We start from the raw sequence: 20,472 nt of genomic DNA on the forward strand, positions 1-20,472 counted from the left end.
ACTAAGTCTTTGTAAATAGGGAATGGTGGAGGGGGTGAAGGGAGGGTTAGGAATGAGGAAAAAATAAGAACCAGGATGCATCATGTAAATGTACATGTTCCCAATGAGAAATGCAAATGTGTTGTAGACCTAAAATGTACAAATGAAAGAATTTTAAAAAAAGAAAAGAGTGTTATATCCTTTGTCTGAAAGCAACAGACAAGGAAGGAAGGGACTGATGAGAGCCAGGGTTTTAGTTTCCCAACCATCCTTGAGTAATAAGGAGCTTTTAGAAAAAACACCTTGGGCTCAACAAAACCCACAAGAGCAAAAGCTCAAAATAACTGAGCAGATATATTCTTTCTATAAATTGTATCCTCTACAAACTTTATCTGAATATATTGAACCCTCTTTTTTTTGGAATTTCTGTGGTCTTTTCCTAGAAGGAAATATTGTTTATCATACTAAATCATCTCACATCTAAAAAATTTCTATTTACAGCTTTCTGCATATTTTGTTCTCTATACTACTTAACATAATCTTTCCATAAGAAACCAATGCAAAGGCCTTATGAATTTTAAAGTACTCTCCTCTCCCCACCCTTTTGGTCACAGATTGTTATATTTTAAATTTGTCTGACTGTGAATAATTTCCAAATACCTGAATAATTTTCTTACATTCATTAAAACAGTGAAAGAGCTCATTATAAGCTATATAATATAAGAATATACCATTCACAAGAAAGATTTAAAGCATATCAATTAATCAAAAATGCCAACTCAAATTGGAATCCAAAAGTGAATCTATCAATTAGCTCATTTGTAACAAAGGGCTCTAGAAAATTTAGGAAATGTTACTTATATCCAGCAGACAGTCTGGTGCAATTTCCCAGGAATAATTTTTCCCTACCTTTGTTTCCCTAATTTTATTTTTAATTTTGAGTTGATTTCCACTATTGAGGTTCTCTTAATTGCCTTTAAACTTGAATTATTTCTTTGTGTACTTAACCTCAAAATAAGATAACTCAGTCACATATTTGACCCTGAAAGATGTTCAAACGACCAGAAGGCATTACTCATAGCTTAATTTTCTACTTTGGCTCCTGCATGACATTGTCTGGTCATTGCAGATGTCTGTATTATCTCCCCATTCATCACATTTTTGATCTTTAGAAGAACACTCTTGGGTGCTGTACAGTTTCAGTGTGAATATAGAATATCTAGGCAGAGTGGGTCACCAAAAATAGGGGGAGAATCATGAGAAGTAAATTTTCCAGCTCCCAGTCTGAGTCACAAAACTGGGAGAAATAAATTTACCTATTCAGAAATAATTTGGACTCCAGAGGCCACAAAAGTGAGACTTCAATTTATACTATTACAAGAGTTGTACCCATACATGCCAATGGGCATGCTCAAGGTGAGAACCTATGTGTTATTTTTAACTCATAAGACTCCTCTCTCACTTGTATGAATATGGTTTCATTTGCATGTTTATTTCTTGAATACCCAGGAGAAATTTCATAAATTATTGGATACAGAAAATAGGGATTGTATTTATAAAACCAGTTTTTGTTTTTTTTTTGGTACCAGGGATCGAACTCAGGTCTTTGTGCTTGCACAGCAGGTAGTGAAACCACTGAGCTAAATCCACAGCCCTACAAAACCAGTTTCTTATATCATTTTCATTAGCTAACTTGAGTGGAATCATGTCATTGATCTTAGAGACATTTGCCTTTATTAATTGATCTAAATTAGCCCATTGTTTAGCTATGTGAACCACAAGCATTTGAAAAAAGTTTTGTCTGGAAGATTATATAAACAGTTTCATACGGAAATCTAAAAACAGCCAAAAAATAATAATTGTTGAGCTTAAACAGCACCTGTAGGTGTTGAACCAGTTCTTAGCACAGATTCAACAGACAGATGGACAAACACACATGACACATAAAAACACACAACACAACTACATATAAGTCACTGTGTACTCTTAGATATTCTGGCCATGGTGTCCTTGATCTTTTGTAAAAATAATAATGAAGGTTCCTTCTTCCTGATGAATTTATGGTACTTTATTATAATTTACTGAAATGACTTTTATTTTCTTTAGCCTTTTTTAAGAAAAACATGTCCAATTTGTATATGGGATTGTAATATGGAGTATCCCCAATTGGCCAACATTTTTGGTCCCCTAGTGGGTTGGATGTAGAAGGTGGCTTTCAGACATAGCTGAGAGTGGAGTAGAAAGCTTTTTAAATAAGGTTTTCCTTGATTAAATAGAGCAAATAATGATTCTGCAGAAGTGCCATGCAGCATGATGCACAACTTTCATAGGACCTAAACATTAACTTAATTTTTCCCACATATTTCTAGTTCATCTCTACACTTCCCTCCAAAGGAAACCAAGATCACTGATTATGGATAACAGTTAAGTGTTCAATAAGTTGAGTTTTGGAAATTTACATTTAGATTGTCTTTTGTACCAGAGATAGAACACACAACATTGCACTTGTGAGGCAGGCACAGTGCCTCTAAGGTAAATAACCAGGCCTACATTTAGATTTTTTTTTTGGTGCTGGGGATTGAACTCAGGTCCTTGCACTTGCAAGGCAGGCGGTGGAACCACTGAGGTAAATCCCCAGCCCAACATTTAGATATTTTTAAGAGGCATTGTAAATGTTACTCAAATTGTTTTTCCTTTTTGATACAGTTTGATCCATTTTATAGGCAAATCAGAAGAAACTATAGTAAATGACCAAAAGGAAAATAAACAAACTGCCCCCACTCACTCAGGGATTGGACAATTAAAAGTCTTCTGTATTAAAATGTTTAACCTTAGACCTCACTGTACACTTGAAGGCTATTCCCTGCCCGTCTATGTTATCTCACCAGTTGTTGCAGTTTGGGATTGTGGTAGTGTTGAGGATGAAAGATTTCTCAGAGTTGAAGTTCAGTCTATACTCCAAGAGGCTCAGAGGGACAGCTTTACTGAGAACATCAGCATGTGAAAGTTTCAGGAAAACAGTGTCAAGCTGAGAAACTCTTCGTCTTGTATTTCGAACTCAAGGTTGTGACAACACAGATGTAGAAGAAAGACATTTATGTTGGAGTTTTGGTCAGGAGAAAAAGAAGTGACAGTATGGTTTGCTACATGAGAAATGTCAACCTAGTTTAATCAGGGAGTAAAGTATTAACTCCACTCATATCAACAATCTAGTACAGTGAAATTAAAAGAGACAGGATATACTGTAGAATGGTGGCTTTCAGAATCTTGAAAAAAGCAGGAAGAGAAAGTTGTAAATGGATAGAGACTTTCAGTTTTGCAAGATGAATAGAGTTCTGGAGAAGAATTTCTAATGTGAACGTGCATAGTACTGGTGAGCTCTACTCTTAAACAAGATTAGCATGGGATATTTTATTTTAGAGACATTTAACTTTAATTTTAAAAATTCTAAAAACTGTAAAAAGCTGAAAATACTAAACACATATTGGAAAAATATTGGGAAAATTAATGTCTCACAAGGAACTGAAAATTACATTGTATGTAAGCTCATAATTCAATGGTGAAAATCAAAGCATCCAATTAAAAAATAAATGATGATCTAAGTACATATTTTCCAAGAAAGATTTACAAATAACTAAAAGTGCATGAAAAGATGCTACACAGGATTTCTCAGAGTGTAAGTTAAATCTAGAATGAGGTAATACTCCACACTCTGACCAAACCATATATTCTACAGAGAAAATAACACCTGATAGGGAAAATATGTGGAAATTGGAACTTTCTTCACCTCATAGTAATGAAAATTTGCAGTCACTGTGGAAGTGTGAATGTTCCTCACATGACTAAGTGTAGCATCATCTTGAGACCTAAGAATTCTATTTCAAGTGAACAGTTCCACTCCCAAGAGAAACAGAAACACATGTCCACATGAAAAACTTGTAAAGTACTGTTTACAGCAGTTTTATTCATTGGAGATAGAAGTTGGAGAGCTACCAAACATCACTACATGATAGATGAACAAATTTTGTGATATGCTAGATATGATCAAAACATACAATGAGTGTTTAAAATTTTTAAGATTTACTATAATAAAAGTTATGTGCAATTACTCACTCTCAGAATCCTCCTCCTCACTTCTAACATCCAACACCATTATCCTCCCACTTTCTGAAGCAGTTCTGCATGTCTTCTTTCCAGATTATCTGTATGAGGTCTGACCAAAATATGGTGATTGCTGCTACCAAGTGTCATCCAGAAAAATGCAAGCTTATAAGAACATGGCAATGTGCAGTATGCATGTCCTCTAGTCTAATTTCTCATACTCTCCTCATTCCCAGTGAAACTTCCTGAGCCTGGTCTTTACTGTCCATAATAGTACCAGAATTCTGATCCTCTGAACTCTCACAAGAATCATCAACAAACTCTGCTTAGAGCATTCAAGGCCTTCCCCAGATTGCATCTTTAAATCTTTATAAACTCCTCCATCAAACGACTTCTAAACCTTAAGGTCAGGCATAGTCACAGACATGATTCCACTTATGGTCACTATTTCCTGTAAGATCCAACTTGGGACTAAATAACCAATGCCCATGAATTAAATGAAGAAGTTTAATTTGGCTCTTGGTTTGAGAGTATTAATTCCCTGCTCAGCAGATTCCAGGGAAGAAACATCATAGAAAAAGACTGTCACAAAGTAAAAAAACCAAGCAGGGAAATAGCATCAAAGGAGAAGGAACCAGAAACCATACACAAACTGTAAGGGCACACCTCCATGACCCAGCTAGATACACAGAAGAGAGATTAACTAATCACACAGGTGGTTCTCAACCAAGTCAATTTTCCACTTAAGCTTAATGACAGTCAGTTGCTCACTTTTGAAAAGTAGTCCAAATATGTGAGCATTAATGCCACTTTCTATCACCATTATAATTCATATATTTGATCCTAGTTTGGAATTCATATTTCATGTTGTTAAATTAGTTGGATGATTCTTTATATTTTATTTCATCTTTATCATAAACAGGGAAAACACCTGACATGTAACAGGTGGCTGTACAGGAGCATGCAAAAGGCTAGTGAGACACAGTCCACAAGCAGACAATTAGAATAAATAGGGTGAAGGTCATAATTAAGTGACTGAGGGAACTCATCAAGAGTATTCATGAGTCACCAAAGCAAAAGGAAATAGACTAAAAATGAGCCAGAAAAAGGACTTACACTCTTGACAAAGTAGCTAGGGTGTTGAGTTCTTTCAGCAGAGATTCTACCACACCATATGTATTTATCCAACTACATCAGGAGGTATTGGCTGCAACCACATTCTGCCCTGTTCACAAAATAGTGCAAAACAATCATGCTATCTAAAACAAATTTAGCATGAGAATTGGAGTTTTCTGGGCACCTGTAGGCTGTGCAATAGATTGTTAGGTTGTGATAGACAATGTTTGAGATAGATTTCATATTATAAATTTATTTACATTTATGGAAAGCCAGCTTTGGAGCATTTTGCATTAAGATACCCATTTAGATGGCTTTATGTCTAAGGTCAAATTCTTCTTCATGTTCTAGTGCAATTTAAGAGTTATAGAGTACTCTTTAGTTTCAATTAGCTATAGAATGAAAATGGTAATAATCAAATATCATTCCACTTATTGCAATATGAACTTGCCCACATGTATGGTGGGTCATTAAATCATTCATATTTCAAATATATTTTGGAGATCCACAGCAGAGAGACTCCCGTTAGATGCTTAGGGCATTTTTTTCCACCATCAGGGAAGCACTAGTAATATACATATCTGAGGCTCCTTTATTAAAGCATAAGATAGACTTGAATGCTACTGAAGACTACAAATTCAGTATTATGAATTTGTCTCAATGTTTCATTAGGTTTTATTTTGTTTTCTTATTCAATTTCTGGTATTAGTTTATTATAATTTTTTCAATGTATATTTTGTCTAGTGCTGTTAAAACTAGCAATCTGGAGGTGTGAACATAAATATTGAACCCTAAAAGATCAAATACTACACTTGATACATCAAGTAAATCTGTTCAAATATAAATCAGAGAACCTTTAATATGAAAACACCTATGATTAATAAGATGCTGTGATTGAGAGGTTGATATCCTGGAGGGAGGTACCCCAATGTAGGAGTAATAAGAGATGATAGAATCTTTAAGATGTGCAGCCTATGGATAGGTAAGTGAATTATGGAATAAAATCCTCAGGAAAGATTAACATACATCTCACAACAATGAACTGTTTAGGGAAAAAAAGGAGGTTCCTTCAAAAGAACAAGCTGCTGTGACCAGAACTCACCTTCCCCACTCCACTGTCTTCCCTTATCTTTAGTCACATTATTTTTTCCCCTCTCCCCACTCTCCATGTGATGCTTTCTGCCTTTTGCTGCTTACAAGCACCCAATGACTGTGTCAAGCCCTTGGACTTTCAGAACTGTTTGCTAAAATTGTATTTTTAAAATGAAGTGTTTTGATATGTTAAGGAAAAATCAAACCAAGACACATCACATGTACTGTTCACCTAAGCTTCCTGAAGAAGCTATTCATTACAAACTCCTAGGTATGCATTATCTTTCCATGTACAAACATAAAACCTACATTGATGACAAGGAAGCTCTGTGAAAATAGAGCAGAGGAGATTCAGTTGATGAGCTTGGAAGCCCTGCACAGAAGTTATCTGCTTCTGAGGAGAAACCTCCTGGACAAGGCAGTCAAAGAGTTTGGATGAAGAAGAAAAATAGTGCTTTGCATTGATATAGGATTAAAAAGGGGAGGAGTTTCCTCATACACATATTTAATTATGATATTCTTAATTTATTGCACAGTGACACAAAGCAACTTATGAATTCTTAAAAAATAATTGGGGGGCCACGGATTTAACTCAGTGGTGCCACTGTATGCCTCCCAAGTGCAAGGTCCTGAGTTTGATCTCTGGTACCAGAAAATAAAAAATAAAATGTAGGGAACTGAAGGCCTATGAATGAATTTATCACACTCTGATTTTAATTTTTCTAGCCCTTGGTATGAGTCATGCATGATTTTGCAATATCATGCATTGGTTCTTTGGAAAATTTCAACCTACAGAGCTATGTCCCTCTTCCAGTCACAGTATGCTGTCAGCAAGGCCAACATTTTAGGGATTTAGTACAATGTAAATAAATTAATTTTATAATAATTTATGAGCTGGAAAATTCATTGAATTTCTAGTGACATACAAATAAAATCTGAATGCTTCCTCTTTATTAAGTGTCACACACATAAACTACTTAAGACTCTATTTGAAATTTAATTAGTCTCAATAGTGTGGCCAAGAATGAGCACCAATTAGAGGCTGGAGGAATCATGGGATCACCAGTTATCCAGAGCTCATCAGAAGTGGGACCCCCATGTGTCCTTGGTGAAGATGCTAAGACCTACAAGTATTTCAGAATCAGGGCTGCTGGCATGGTCCACACTGGGAGTCTCACTGAGATGTGTATTTGCTATTACTCACTGAAGAATGAAGCAGGAACAAGGATACCATTACATCTCTTAACACTGAACACAAGCAACATTCATGTTAGTGAGGTTACACTCATTACTTCACTGCTCAGGTAATTTTGTACATGTTAATTTTTTTATTTCTACTAACATTAGTAATGTGTAAGACACATATAATTATCTATGAAATACTTGAAAATCTTAAGCTGATGTAACTTTTACAGCCACATAAGATGCATGTGTACTATAAAATAGACAGATTGTTCCAGATTATACATTTCATCTTGAACAATTAGTTTTTCAAATGGTTTCAGAGAAGCCCAAGTCAAAAGATAGGATTGTCATAGGTTTTACTTTTCTACCAAGGATTGAACTCAGGACCTTGGGCATATGAGGCAGGCAGCAGAACCACTGAGCTAAATCCCCAGCCCAAAAGATAGGAATTGTAGTGATTGGAAATTACCATGCAACAGAGCACCAGGCTATGCTAACTTAATAGTCACTTGAGGTGGATTTAAAAGGATAATGAACAAATCTATAAGAAGATGAAATTTATGAGAGCATTTCTTAGAAATCAAATCATAGTGTTTTAACAGTCTTTAAATTAGCAAAAGAAAAAAGATTGTGAGGTTTAGTGTAGTCATTATTATGCTCCATTTTATGACAACTGGAATTCATACTGTATTAAAATGATAATGCTGCTTCTTTGGATAAGTTATGATAATTCACCCATTTAACAATGGGGAATGAACTGTCACACTCACTATGTTCTTCACATTTTAAAGTTGTGGCCAAATAATTTCAACACATTGCTGATAAAATGAAAAGAAGGAGCAACCTGGATTCCCTCTTCTGCACATGATCAGGATGAACAGTGTAGAGTAGAAATGTTAGGAGAATTCAGCTCAGGGAAACTTGAGAATTTGCACTGAGAGGAGGACAGCTAATAATAAGAGAAGGAGCATGAGACTAAGAGATTTTATGACTCCTATCTGCCATTTTGACCAAGGAAATAAAATTGCTGTAGAGTGATTTGCATCCGTGGTCCACACCATGTCACCAGTAGAAGCTTCTTCAATTAATTTCCTTTAGGTCATGAGATTCTGACAACAAACAGTTGTCTTTTTATTACAAATATGGCTAAGAGAAGAAACCACATGCAAGTCAAAGAATTACCAGACAAAAATAATTTCAATAAATCATTTTTGTAAAACATTCAAATGCCATATGAATGTACCGCTATAAGCAAATCATCAGTATTATACACATAAAAGGCAGAACAATGGTAAATGTTTTTGCAATGGCAAAGTGATTATCTACAAAGTACTACAAATGTCAAAGAAAATATTTTCAATATTATAATAATTCAATTCTCTTTTTAACAATGAAAATAAAATAATACAAACACTAGATCTCTTGATATGACCAATTTAAATGCTGAAAAGAAAATCAGTAAGCAAAAAAAAGCAGAGTGAAATAAATTAAGGTTGAAATAATTTTAGAATGAAGAGACTTTAGAAAAACTCTGAAATCTAGCAACCCCAGCTCCATGTCCTGAGTTCCTCACTAGGTTTGCTCACTCCTTGCTCAGAGGTGGGGTGGGCCTGGACTTTCCTCTGTTTAGGATTAAGTTTTTATGATATTGCAATTACACTGTACCCTTAAAACACTAAAGTTCCTTGATCATTTTTTGGAGGAAATGGAAGCATGCTTCCAGAAGTATTACAAATGCAATTATGTTTTCACTCTGTTGTATATTACTTATATTACTTATAATTAAGACACAAAAAATCAGTCCCACATTTTAAACATCACATAGGCCACAATTCTTATTTAAAATATTTTATTAACAAGTGTAGCTGTACTTCTTTATGACATACCACATTATACATTACATTTGTAACTTGGGTGTTTATTAGCACAGGATCCTTAGGTCCTTGATTACAGCAAATATTTATCACAGTCTTTACTTTTTGGTTTTAGTTTCTTTGAGACAAAGTCTCACTGTGTAGTTTGGGCCTGACTTGGCCTAATTGTGTTGCCCAGGCTGGCCTTCAATTCACAATGAGTCACCTAATTTTTGGTATTATAGGTGTGTGCTATTAGGCTTGGTGCCTTTTCAGAGGCAGAGAACCTCTGCACCTTCTCTTTAGCTATTTTGAAGTATTATACAATATTGTTGACTGTAGTTCACATCTGTGTTGTATGACACAGCATTCTGTATTCCTGTGGGCTGTGAATTTGTGGCTTTTGAGTAATTTCTCCTCTCCTTCATCTTGGTCTCCCCCTCCAGGAACCACTATTCTGCAGTACTTTGAGCTCAGCTTTGTTAGATACCTATTATGTGTTGAATCATGTGTACATTTACATGCCTGGTTTATGGCCTCTAGTAGGATTTTTAGTTCTGTTATGGTCTAGGCATCCCCCACAAACCTAATGCAGTCATAAGTGGGGCTTTTTCCAGAGATGGCTCGATCTAGAATATGTGACACTGGGATTAAGGGTGTGTGATTACTAAATCAAGCAACCAATTGCTTTGGCACTGCCCTAATCCTGGTAATCTGGATACAACATAAGGGACAGAAAGAGGCTTTTTTTCCTCATGCTTGCTTGCTACCTTCTGGCCACCATGAACCGTTTCTGCTCTACAATGCCTGTCTGCAAGGCCACCCTGTCTTCAGCCAGCTGATTATGGACTGAAACCTCTAAGAACGGCAAACTAACGTTTTCCTCCTTTAACTTTGGGTGTCAGGTATTTTGCCTCAGCAATGAGAAGGTAACTAAGACAAGTTCTATTCATATTACTTTAAATGACAGAATATGTCTTGCATAATGGCCCATGCTTTGTGATGCTACTTCCATAACTCTGTGGCCAAGGACAAAGGCCTCACATGTGGAAAAGTTCTGCATTCCTGGAGGTGGCATGTCCATAAGAGCCCCTCATCCAGGAAGGACCCCTATTGGAGGATCCATTGTTGGCTGCATGCCAGGAGGAGGGCCGCTCATACCTGGAGGGGGTGCCCTTTGGCCCATAGGTGGAAGAGAAAACACATAACCAGTTGGGTACTAGGTCAGGCCCTTGTAATTCTAGCTGTGGCAGCAGCTGCAGCAGCTGCCACAGTGCCTCTTTTTTGTGGGGTCATCACCTGTTGGGATGGGCCACCCACACCATGGACTGGGCCAGCAAATCATGCAGGATCCTGTGGTATGGGAACCCCAGCCAGGATGCCTCTTCCACCAGCTTTACTAACTCCTGGGCCACAGTAGCTCCAGCAAGGGGTACTCAGACAATGCCAGTACCTTTAGAAGGAGTTCCTCCTACTGTCATCATGAGCACATTCTCCCCTCACAGCAGCACCAGACTAAGGTCTGGTTTCTGCTCCTTTTCTGCTTATTTAGAGTCCTTTGGTTTGATCTTCCTGAAACTGTCACAATCACACAGGAACAAATTCTCATGCTTGTGGAGAGCTTGGAATTTACCAGTGCAGAGTCAGCCTTGCAGAGTGCACCTCATCCTGTAGTCAGTGTTCTGGAGCATCTTGCTGTTCTTCTCACATTCCTGGTAGTGATTCTGATCACTTGGATTGGTGCCAAACTCACCTTCTCAGAGGCCTAGATGGAGCCAGCTTTCTGTGTCTCTGGTCCCTGCAGAGATGAACATGCTGAGGCTCAGGACACTTCCTTCTCATCCTTCCACCTCCATCAACTGCAGCCATCACCTCTTTTTTGATTCTCACCTCTTTGTTAATATCAGCTTTATTATTACCATCCAAACATGAGAGAGATGTCATAGGAATGCATGGTTAAGACATTTGATTAAAAAGTACAGAGGTTCTTTCAGATGAAAAATATATTTGATAAGCCTGATTCATTTGCAAATGAGGACTGGAGCTCCTCATGTAGTTAGTTGGGTAATTTTTATGAAATTCAATTTACCTGTCATTCAAGTCCAGACTTTTATAAAAATGTATTAACACAAACACATGGTGTGACATAGACATCACTCTCTAATGATCATTTCTTCATCTTCTTAAATACCAACCTAGTTTTAAAGAGTTGTTTATACTCCATGTAGAAGTGAGAATAGGTAATGTTTATCTTTCTGTGTTTAGCTTATTTCATTTACTATAATGTTCTTCAATTCTGTACATGTTATTACAGATGGAAGAATTTCTTTCTGAGGGACAAAGTAATATTCCTTTACATACACATACTACATTTTATTTTGCCTTCATTCATCGATAGGTACCTAGTTTTATTCCACACCTTGGCTATTGGGAATGGTGTGGCAATCACCAATAATGTGCAGGTATCTCTATAGGTGAATGGACCATGCTGCCTACTGTGTCTAATGCATACAAAATGTGGAGCAGATTGAGAAAAAGCACAATTACTCTATTGATGAATTCAGAGGACAACTTTCTTACTAAAATTTTTCTCAAGTTATTAGATTAATTAATTTTTGGAGAAGGGAATTCTTTTGTTTGAAGTTGTAGATACTTGTTTGGAAAAGCAGATATAATATTCCAGTATTCATGGATGTGTGCATGTAGCTGCTCAGGACACAGTCAGGGATCTTCTGACTTTCCAAGACTTCACCTCACCCTGGGATTGAAGGATCCTCTTCCATGCTGTCTTCACATCCTTGTTTCTTAGGGTGTAGATGAGTGGGTTGAGCACTGGGGTGATAATGCTGTATAAGAATGACATAAACTTGGCCTTTGTGCTGTGGGAAGGGGGCTGGAGATACATGTAGATGCCTGGCCCAAAGTACATGGTGACCACCAGCAAGTGGGAACTGCAGGTGCTGAGTGCCTTGTGTCTTCCTTCAGCTGACAGTAGTTTCAGAATAGCCCTGACAATTAAGATGTAGGAGATGACCACCATCAGAGGAGCCATCCCTGCAAAAGGAATGGCTCCTAAAGCCAGGGCCAGCTCATTAGCTGTGGTGTCCCCACAGGCCAGCTTGATGAGCACAGGTATCTCACAGAAGAAGTGGTCCAGGGTGTGGTGCCCACAGAGTGGGAGCTGGATGGTGAGTGTGGCATGGAGCAGAGTACTGGCCAGGGCACTGGACCAGGAGGCAGCTGCCATCTGTGCACAAATCCAGGGATGCATGATAAGAGTGTACTGGTGGGGCCAGCAGATGGCGACGTAGAAATCAATGGCCATCACAGCCAGCAGGATGCATTCAGTGGCACCTGTCCAGGTATAAACATAGAGTTGTGTGATGCAGCCCCAGGCAGCAATTGTCTTGTCTGGTCCCCAGAGGTTGACCAGCAGCTGAGGCACAATGGTGCAGGTGACACTGAGATCCAGTAGAGAGAGGTTGTCCAGGAAGAAGTACATGGGAATCCGCAGTCTGGGGCCCAGCAGGGAGAGGATAATGATGGAGCTGTTCCCCAACAGAGTGAGCAGGTAGGAGACCAGGACCACTGCAAAGAGTGGACTCTGCAACCAGGGAAACTCAGAGAATCCCAGCAGAATAAAGGTGTTAGGAAAACTTGCATTTTCAATTTCCATGAGATCTATTTCTAATATATGGCTGGAAGGAAAAAGATAAGGATGAAGATGAAGATGAACTTTACTTTCCTATGTCTATAATCCTATGCCTTACTTTTAAGTCTTTCCTTTTGTTGTTGGAATGATTCCAAGGAGTATTAGGACATGTCCTCAAATATCACACTGCCTCTGTACAATTATTAACTATCCCTTGACTTTGAAATATGGATAGAGTGTCCACGAGAGTGTGATTCTAGTGTGATCTCAAGAGGCTGATAGGATCCTAGAATGCAGACACTAAAGTCTGTGTTGATGAGGTTTTAGAAAGAAAGGTATATTGTCTTGGCAATTAGTCCATGGTCCTTTCGTGTTACAGGTTGACAAAGCACTTGTCTGAATTTTGTCCATGCTCTGAGACATTGTGAAAAGCTGGATTTAAGGGTCATGTGCTAATTAGTCTGACATAGGAAATTTCATAGAGAACAGCACTCAGGCTATGGCATGGGCATTGCTCCATGCTTTCATCCAGGTTCACAGTGAGAATCAAGAGCAGAGATGAGAAGATAAGGATTTCAAAACCTTGGGCTCAAGTAAGTTTTTGTTGCTGCAGAGATTCAGCATGACCCCACCTAAATAGTGTTAAGTATGTACAGTATAAATCTTTCATTTGGGAAGAGAACACCTGAGTGCTATCTTTGAGCAGATCTGCCCAGAGCATTGGTTCCCTCAGATTCATTTCTCCATGCTCAGCCATCCAGGCACTCAGACACCATAGCAGCCATTGTCCAAGGAGCCCTGGCTACTTTTCATGCTGGTGTAAGACCCTGGTTTCATGGGCATAGTACTTGCTTTGCAGGAATGAGAATTGAAGGTGTGCATCAGGGATGCTTCCAGAAGCATTTCAATGGGAGGCCTGGGAGCCCTACACTGTGTGGCAGGGTGCTATTCAACAAAGGGGGCTGCAGAGAGCCTGATGCATGAAACTGTGAGGGAAGCCAAAGCTGCAGTGAGGGAGTCTCAGGGATTTAGGGATGCCAGAAGCATCAAACATCCCAGGAGGTAAGCTGCAGGCAGGGAGAAGAGGCAGAGGAGAGAGAGGCCATGACAGTCCAACTGGCAAGGCCAGGGCCCTGGGGCTGCCCAAGCCCATTGGAGTGTACATCCTGCCACAGGCTTTCCTGCGTGCTGGGCTGCAGCTTTGGGATTTAATAATTCCCCTGCTGGGTTTTGGGTTCCTCCTTGCTATTTTCCTGCCCATTGCTTTTGGAATGGGAATGCTTACCCTATGCCTGTTTCACTCATGTATGTTGGAGGCATGGAACTTACATTTTGCTTTCAAAGGAGCTACTAGACAAGGATTGCCTTTAGTCCCAGGGAAGACTCTGGACTTGGAATTGTTTTCACCCTTTTTTTAAAAATCAGCACATACTGATTATACTGGCAAATGGGTTTCCTTTTGGCAGGTTTGTGCATTTAGTAATATACTCTTACTTGGAGTTGGAGTAGTGCTGGAACTGTTAAGTTCAGAGGAGTCGTGGAGATGGACAAAGAGTGTTTTGCATAAATATATGGACCTGAGAATTTGTGGGCCAGGAGTGATTTGCTGTGCTTTGGGCTTAGAATGAGTGCAGATGGCTCATGTGCTCAGAGGTGGGGTTTCAGGGTGGTTTGATCATGACTGTTATCACTTAGTGGGTTAAACTGGAGGGTAGTCTGATGGCATCATTGGGAGGTGAAGGAGCATGGGACCAGGGGCCTGACAGGAGGTAGTGGGCCATAGGGCATGCCCTGTGCTGTATCTCATCCCTTCCCTTCCTGTCTTGTCTCTCTGCCCTGTGGCACCATGAGAAACACAGCTGTCCTCTGCCTCAGCCTTCCACTCAATCCCGTGACCTCAGGCCTAATGGCAGTAGAACAGCTGACTGTGGACTAAAATCTGTGGCACTGGGAGCCTCAGTAAATCTTCCTCCTTTTGGCTGATTTTCTCAGTTACTTGGTCCCAGGGTGACGGCTGAAGAATGCACCCATTCCCCAGACTGTCTCCCCTGACATTTTTTCTGTCTTTTAACATGTTCAGTAACCACACTGCTCTTGCTTCCCAGAGAAAGTCTGTGCAGTTAATATGCACTTGGCAGCTCTGAAGGAATGTCCTGCCCCCTCTTGCACCTCTTCCTGGCTATCCACTTAGGGAAGGATGGGGTAGAGGCTGGCAGTGCTAGTGCAGCTAACTAGTGCTTTAGACTTTTTTTTTTAAAGGAAGAAATCACCATGTGGGGGTTACTATAGGCAATGTCTCTTCCACTTTTCTTATACTTTTTACATGGTAAGACAGATGGAGCATAAAGTTCATTATTTTATCCATATTGAAGTCCACCATTCAATGATATTATGTGCACACATATTGTTATCCAACATAACCTTCACTGATCCCTAGATTCTTTTTATCTATCACACTCAGACTGGACCTTCTGAGTAATATCTACCTATGCTTTCATGCACACAGACCCGGGCAACCACGAGTCCACTTCTTGTCTCTACATATTTAACTACTCAAATATCTCAGAGTTATAGAATCTGACATTGTTTGTACTATTGAAATTGACTTATCTCACTTTTACAATCTTTTCTGGATTCAACCATGTGGCAGCATGTCCAAATTTTCTATTTTCAAAAGTAAAGCAATATCCCATTTCATGTATATACTACATTTTGTCTAGGCATTCTTTTTCTTAACAATTAATTATATTGGTACAATTTAAATATATGTAGCAGTCACATTCATCAAAGAGAATTTGTACCTGTACATGATATATCTTCATTCCTCATTTTCTCCCAGAGCACTGCCCTCCCTTCATCCCCCTCACCTCTTTAATTGCAGATGTGTTGTTTCCACTTTTTCTTTCTTTTTTCATTTTTTCTTTTCTCTTCCTTTTCCCTCCCTCTCTCCTTCACTTTTCCCTTTCCTTTTGAACAGTTTCTTCTCATTTTATATTATCTAGCATACATATTGGTTCTTATTTGCCCTTTCAATTATTCACAGCAGAGAGACAATGTGATATTTATGCAAATGTATGATCCATTTAGCTATAAATGTCTCCAGTTTATCTTTCTTTAGGCTGAGTAGTACTCCATTGTAGAAACCAACTACATCATTTTGTATCCATACATTGGTTGATGAGCACTTGGGTTGTTTTCAAGATTTAGCTATTATAACCTGTGTTCTATAAACATAGGTGCATATATATGGTTGCTGTACAGTGCTTTTAATTCTTTCAGGAAGATACCCATCAGGGGAATAGCTAGCTCAAATGGAACCTGTAATTTTAATTATTTGAAGAATGTCCACACTGATTCCCATAGTGGTTGCACAAGTCTGTACTCCCACCAAAGGGAGAAGTGTTCCTTTCTCCCTACAGCCCCTGCAGCATTTGTTATTGGATGGTTTCTTGATAGAAACCATTCTGCCTGGAGCAAGATGGAGTCTCAGGGTTGTTTTAATTTGCATCTCTGGCATGACCAGTATGTCAAACATTTATCACAGTAACTCTGTAGTATACTTTTAAGTCAAGAATGATGATGTTCCCTACCTTACCTTTGTTGCCCAGAATTGTTTTTGTTATTCTCTGTTTCTTCTGGTTCCAATGAATTTTAGGAATGTTTTCTCTAGTTATGTAAAGTATGCTAATGGTATATTGATTGGGATTGCATTCAGCCTATATAACAATTTTGGAAATATGACCATTTTCACTAAGTTGTTTCCTCCTACCCAAGAACAGAGGATATCTTTCTGTATTCTGATATCCTCTTTGCTCTCCTTTTTCAGAGTACAGTAATCTTCAATGTATATGTCAATTATTTCCTTTGTTAGATTGATTCCTAAGTATTTTATTTTTGGGAGGTGGCATTGTGAAATGCATTGTTTCCTTAATTTTTTTCACAGTGAGTTTCTTATTTGTGTACAATAATACTACTGATTTTTGAGTGTTGACTTTGTATTTAGCTATGCTTCTGAATTTGGCTACTAAATCTGGAAGCTTTTTGGTAGAGATTTTGGGGTCTTCTATGTAGAGAATCATGTCATCTGAAAATAATCATAATTTAACTGCTTCCTTTCCTAACTTTATTCTGTCAACCTCTTTTTCTTCTCTAGTTGCTCTCATTAATGTTTCCAAGAGTATGTTGAATAGGAGTAGTGATAGTGGATGTCCTTGTCTCCCTCTTGATTTTACAGAGAAAGCTTTCAATTTTTGACCATTTAGTATTTTGTTGTTTATTGGCTTGTCATAGATGACTTTTGTCAAATTGAGGTAAAGATAATCCTTTTTTTTTTCTTCTTTCCTGGTACTAGGAATTGAACTTGGGTCCTTGCACTTTGCACAGCAGGTGGTAAAACCACTAAGCTAAATTCCCGGCCCTAGGTAAAGATAATCTATTCCAATTTTCTGTAGGATTGTTATCATAAATTGTTGTTGAACTTTGTTAAATGCTTTTTCTCCATCTATTGAGATGATTATGTGATTTTTGTCCTAGGCTCTGTAGATATGATGTATTACATTTATTGATTTGTGCAGTTGAACCATTCCTGCATCTCTGAAATGAATTCTACTTGGTCATTTGTTGCATTCTGTTTCCCAGTGTCTGACTGAAGATTTTTGTGTCTATGTCCATTAGGGAGATTGTCCCACAGTTCACTATTGTTTTGCTGGATCCTTCTCTGGTTTTGGCATCAGGGTAATGTTTGCTCCCAGGAATGACTTTGGGAGTATTCCTTCCCTTTCAATTTCATTAACAAGTGTGAAGAGTAGTGACATTAGATCTCTAAATTTCTTGTAGAATTCAACCATGAATCCAATAGGATCTGGGCTTATTTTGTTGATAATTTTTAATTACATTTTCAATTTCACTGACTGATATTGTTCATTTAGATGGTTTGTATCTTTCTGGTTCAGCTTTGGTAATTCATATGTATTTAAGAACCTCTCCACTTCTTCTGTGTTTCCATCTTATTAGAGTACAAGTTCTCAAATAGGTAGTAATGATCATCTGAATTCCACAGAATCTATTGTGTTTTCACCCTTTTCATTCCTAATTGCATGAATTTGAGTATTTTCTTTCCTTATTTTAATAATATCAGATAAGTGTTATCAATTTTTCTTTATCTTTTGAAGAATCAACTCTTTGATTCATTGATTCTTTTCATTGTTTTCTTAGTCTCAATTGAATTAATTTCTGCTCTGATCTATATGATTTCATGTGATCTTTTGTGTTGACTTGTTCTTGAGTTTTTAGAAGTCTGAGATTCAACATTAGTTTGTTTATTTGAGGTTGCTCTGTTTTCCTGATGTGAGAGGTCACTGCTAAAAATTTCCCTTTTAGGACTGATTTCATTTTGTCCCACAAGTTGTGGTATGTTGTGTCAGTATTGTCATTTAATTATAGATACTGTTTAATTTCTCCTGTGACCTAGTGATTATTCAGGAGGATGTTATATAATTTTCAAGTGTTTATGGAATATTAGTGGTTTCCTTTGCCATTGATGTCCATTTTCATTGCATTATGGTCAGGTTTACACATTCTTTGGTAGCTCACCTTGGGTACTTTTTGCTTTGGCTGTTGTGCATAATGTTCTGTGAATATACTTGCACAAATCCCTTTTTGAGAATTTGCTCTCCATTCTCTTGAGTCCACCCTGGAAGTGGAATGCTGGACTAGATATTTTAATTAATTTGTTAATGAATGCATTTTCTGGAAGCAGTATCACATTAATGTCCTACCAATGGTGCTAGAAACCTCCATGTTTTCGCAACCTCATCATTACTTTCTCTGGTCTCCCACAGCTGTGTCTTGGGCTGGTTCAGTGGGTCCCATTTGTCTCTGTATCTTTCCACTCTGCTGCAATATTTTTTCTCTCATTCTTCAGATTGACAATTTTCATTGCCCTATACTCAAGTTTGCTGGTTCATTCTTTTTTAAAAAAATGTAATACTTTAATTTATTCAGCAAAATCATTTATTTACACAATGGGGACTGCTAGTTTGATTTTTTTCAATGAAATAAAAACAAGGCGAACAGAGACAACACTGAACCATGTACACTTGTCATCAGAGCTGACCAGCTGTCTCCTTACCTGTGTCGGAATCATCAAGAGCAGCGCCACATGGACACTGGCTAACAGCTCACCACACAGGTCAGTAAAAACCCGGGAATTCTGCAGTACAATGAGCATTTTTTAAGTTTTTATAAATATATTAAAAAGTCAGCAGAACCAGCATTGTGAGCCATTACACAGAGTATCACTCTGAAGTCAGTGGAGCGGATCAGTAAAAACTTTATCAAACCATCCGTGGTTTCACAGTGATCTCATTCGCAGACCACAGTACAGAATCCAAACAGATGAAAAATATATCACTTTCTTTAGAAGACATCAATGATCTTGTAAGGATTTGGCAATGGAAATTAAGGGAGAATAAAAGGGATTGCATAGCATAGCCCCTAATAGAACAAGCTAACTTTCCAGATTTTCCAAACAAAAAAAAATAAATAAACAGAAGAAACACTTCAACATGAAGCTACTATGCAAAGTTTTTCCATTTTTCTTTGTAAAAAGTTCAGAGCATGCAGTTTAATCCTGGGACTTTAATGTGAAGGTCAGTTTTGACCTGGACTTTCCCTTGCCCAGGATAATTTTTTGTTCTCTTTGCTGCCATTGTCATTCTTGCTCTAGTTTCATCCTTTCCTCATGAATCTTTCTTTGTTCTTAAAAAATTCTCAATTATTCTACAGCCAGTTTGACTTGTGCTTCTGCAATTTTTCAGTTATTTTCTTCTAGTATTTGCCCTAGCTCCTCAGGTTTTGCACATGCTTCCTCCTCTCTAGCTTTTTGTGCTGCAAGCTCAGTTTGTCTCTATCCCTGGAGTTCTTCCAGCAACTGTTTTTCCATGATGCGTTTGGCTTCCTCCATCCTTCAGAAAACTTCTCGCTCAATTTCATCCATCCTTTTTTCCAATTCTTCCTCTAGACCTTTTGCCACCAATTCTTCCACTCAGTGCTGTTTCTTCCTTGATTAGTTTTTGTTCTGTTTCCTGCTGCCCAAATGTTCTCATCCAGGCTGCTGCACTTGCTCACTGCACACGTGAAGATGTTATTGAGGTTGGGAGGGGCCGAGGAGCACTCCGGGGGAGTTCTCTGCTTTGGTGGAGCAAGAGCACGAGCAGGAGCAGGAGCAGCAGAGCTTCTTGCGCTTGCTGTTCTTGACATGCTTGGAAAATGAAGAGCTCCAGCTCCCCGACAGGCCCATCCTTCTGTGACACAGACGTGAGCTGGCTGACCTGCAGCGGTCCCGACTTCTGTGTCTCTTCATGGCCCACACCTCCACTCAGGCCTCCTCAGACAGGAAGACCACAATGCAAGGAATCCTGGTTCATTCTCCTGTGCGCTCTGTCTTTGGATTTCTAGAGGTAATCTTTCTCTCTGGGCGCTGTATTTTTCATT

General features: G+C 38.4%; 1 protein-coding gene and 2 pseudogenes across 1 annotated transcript; all 3 read right to left on the reverse strand.

Annotated features, from left to right (window-relative positions):
• Positions 1-10,275: 10,275 nt before the first annotated feature.
• LOC106009063 (small nuclear ribonucleoprotein-associated protein B' pseudogene) lies at positions 10,276-11,023 on the reverse strand (annotated as a pseudogene).
• A 1,013-nt stretch (positions 11,024-12,036) lies between these two features.
• Positions 12,037-13,011, reverse strand: LOC101701789 (olfactory receptor 2G3-like). The gene has a single exon (XM_013070803.3). The coding sequence runs from the start codon at positions 13,000-13,002 to the stop codon at positions 12,037-12,039; it is 966 nt and encodes a 321-aa protein (XP_012926257.3). The 5' UTR covers positions 13,003-13,011.
• A 6,592-nt stretch (positions 13,012-19,603) lies between these two features.
• Positions 19,604-20,238, reverse strand: LOC101701444 (arginine and glutamate-rich protein 1 pseudogene; annotated as a pseudogene).
• Positions 20,239-20,472: the final 234 nt, after the last annotated feature.

Source organism: Heterocephalus glaber, unplaced genomic scaffold, assembly GCF_053883595.1.
Source record: "Heterocephalus glaber isolate CG9 unplaced genomic scaffold, H.glaber_assembly_v1.0 deba00001673, whole genome shotgun sequence".
NCBI lineage: Eukaryota > Metazoa > Chordata > Mammalia > Rodentia > Bathyergidae > Heterocephalus > Heterocephalus glaber.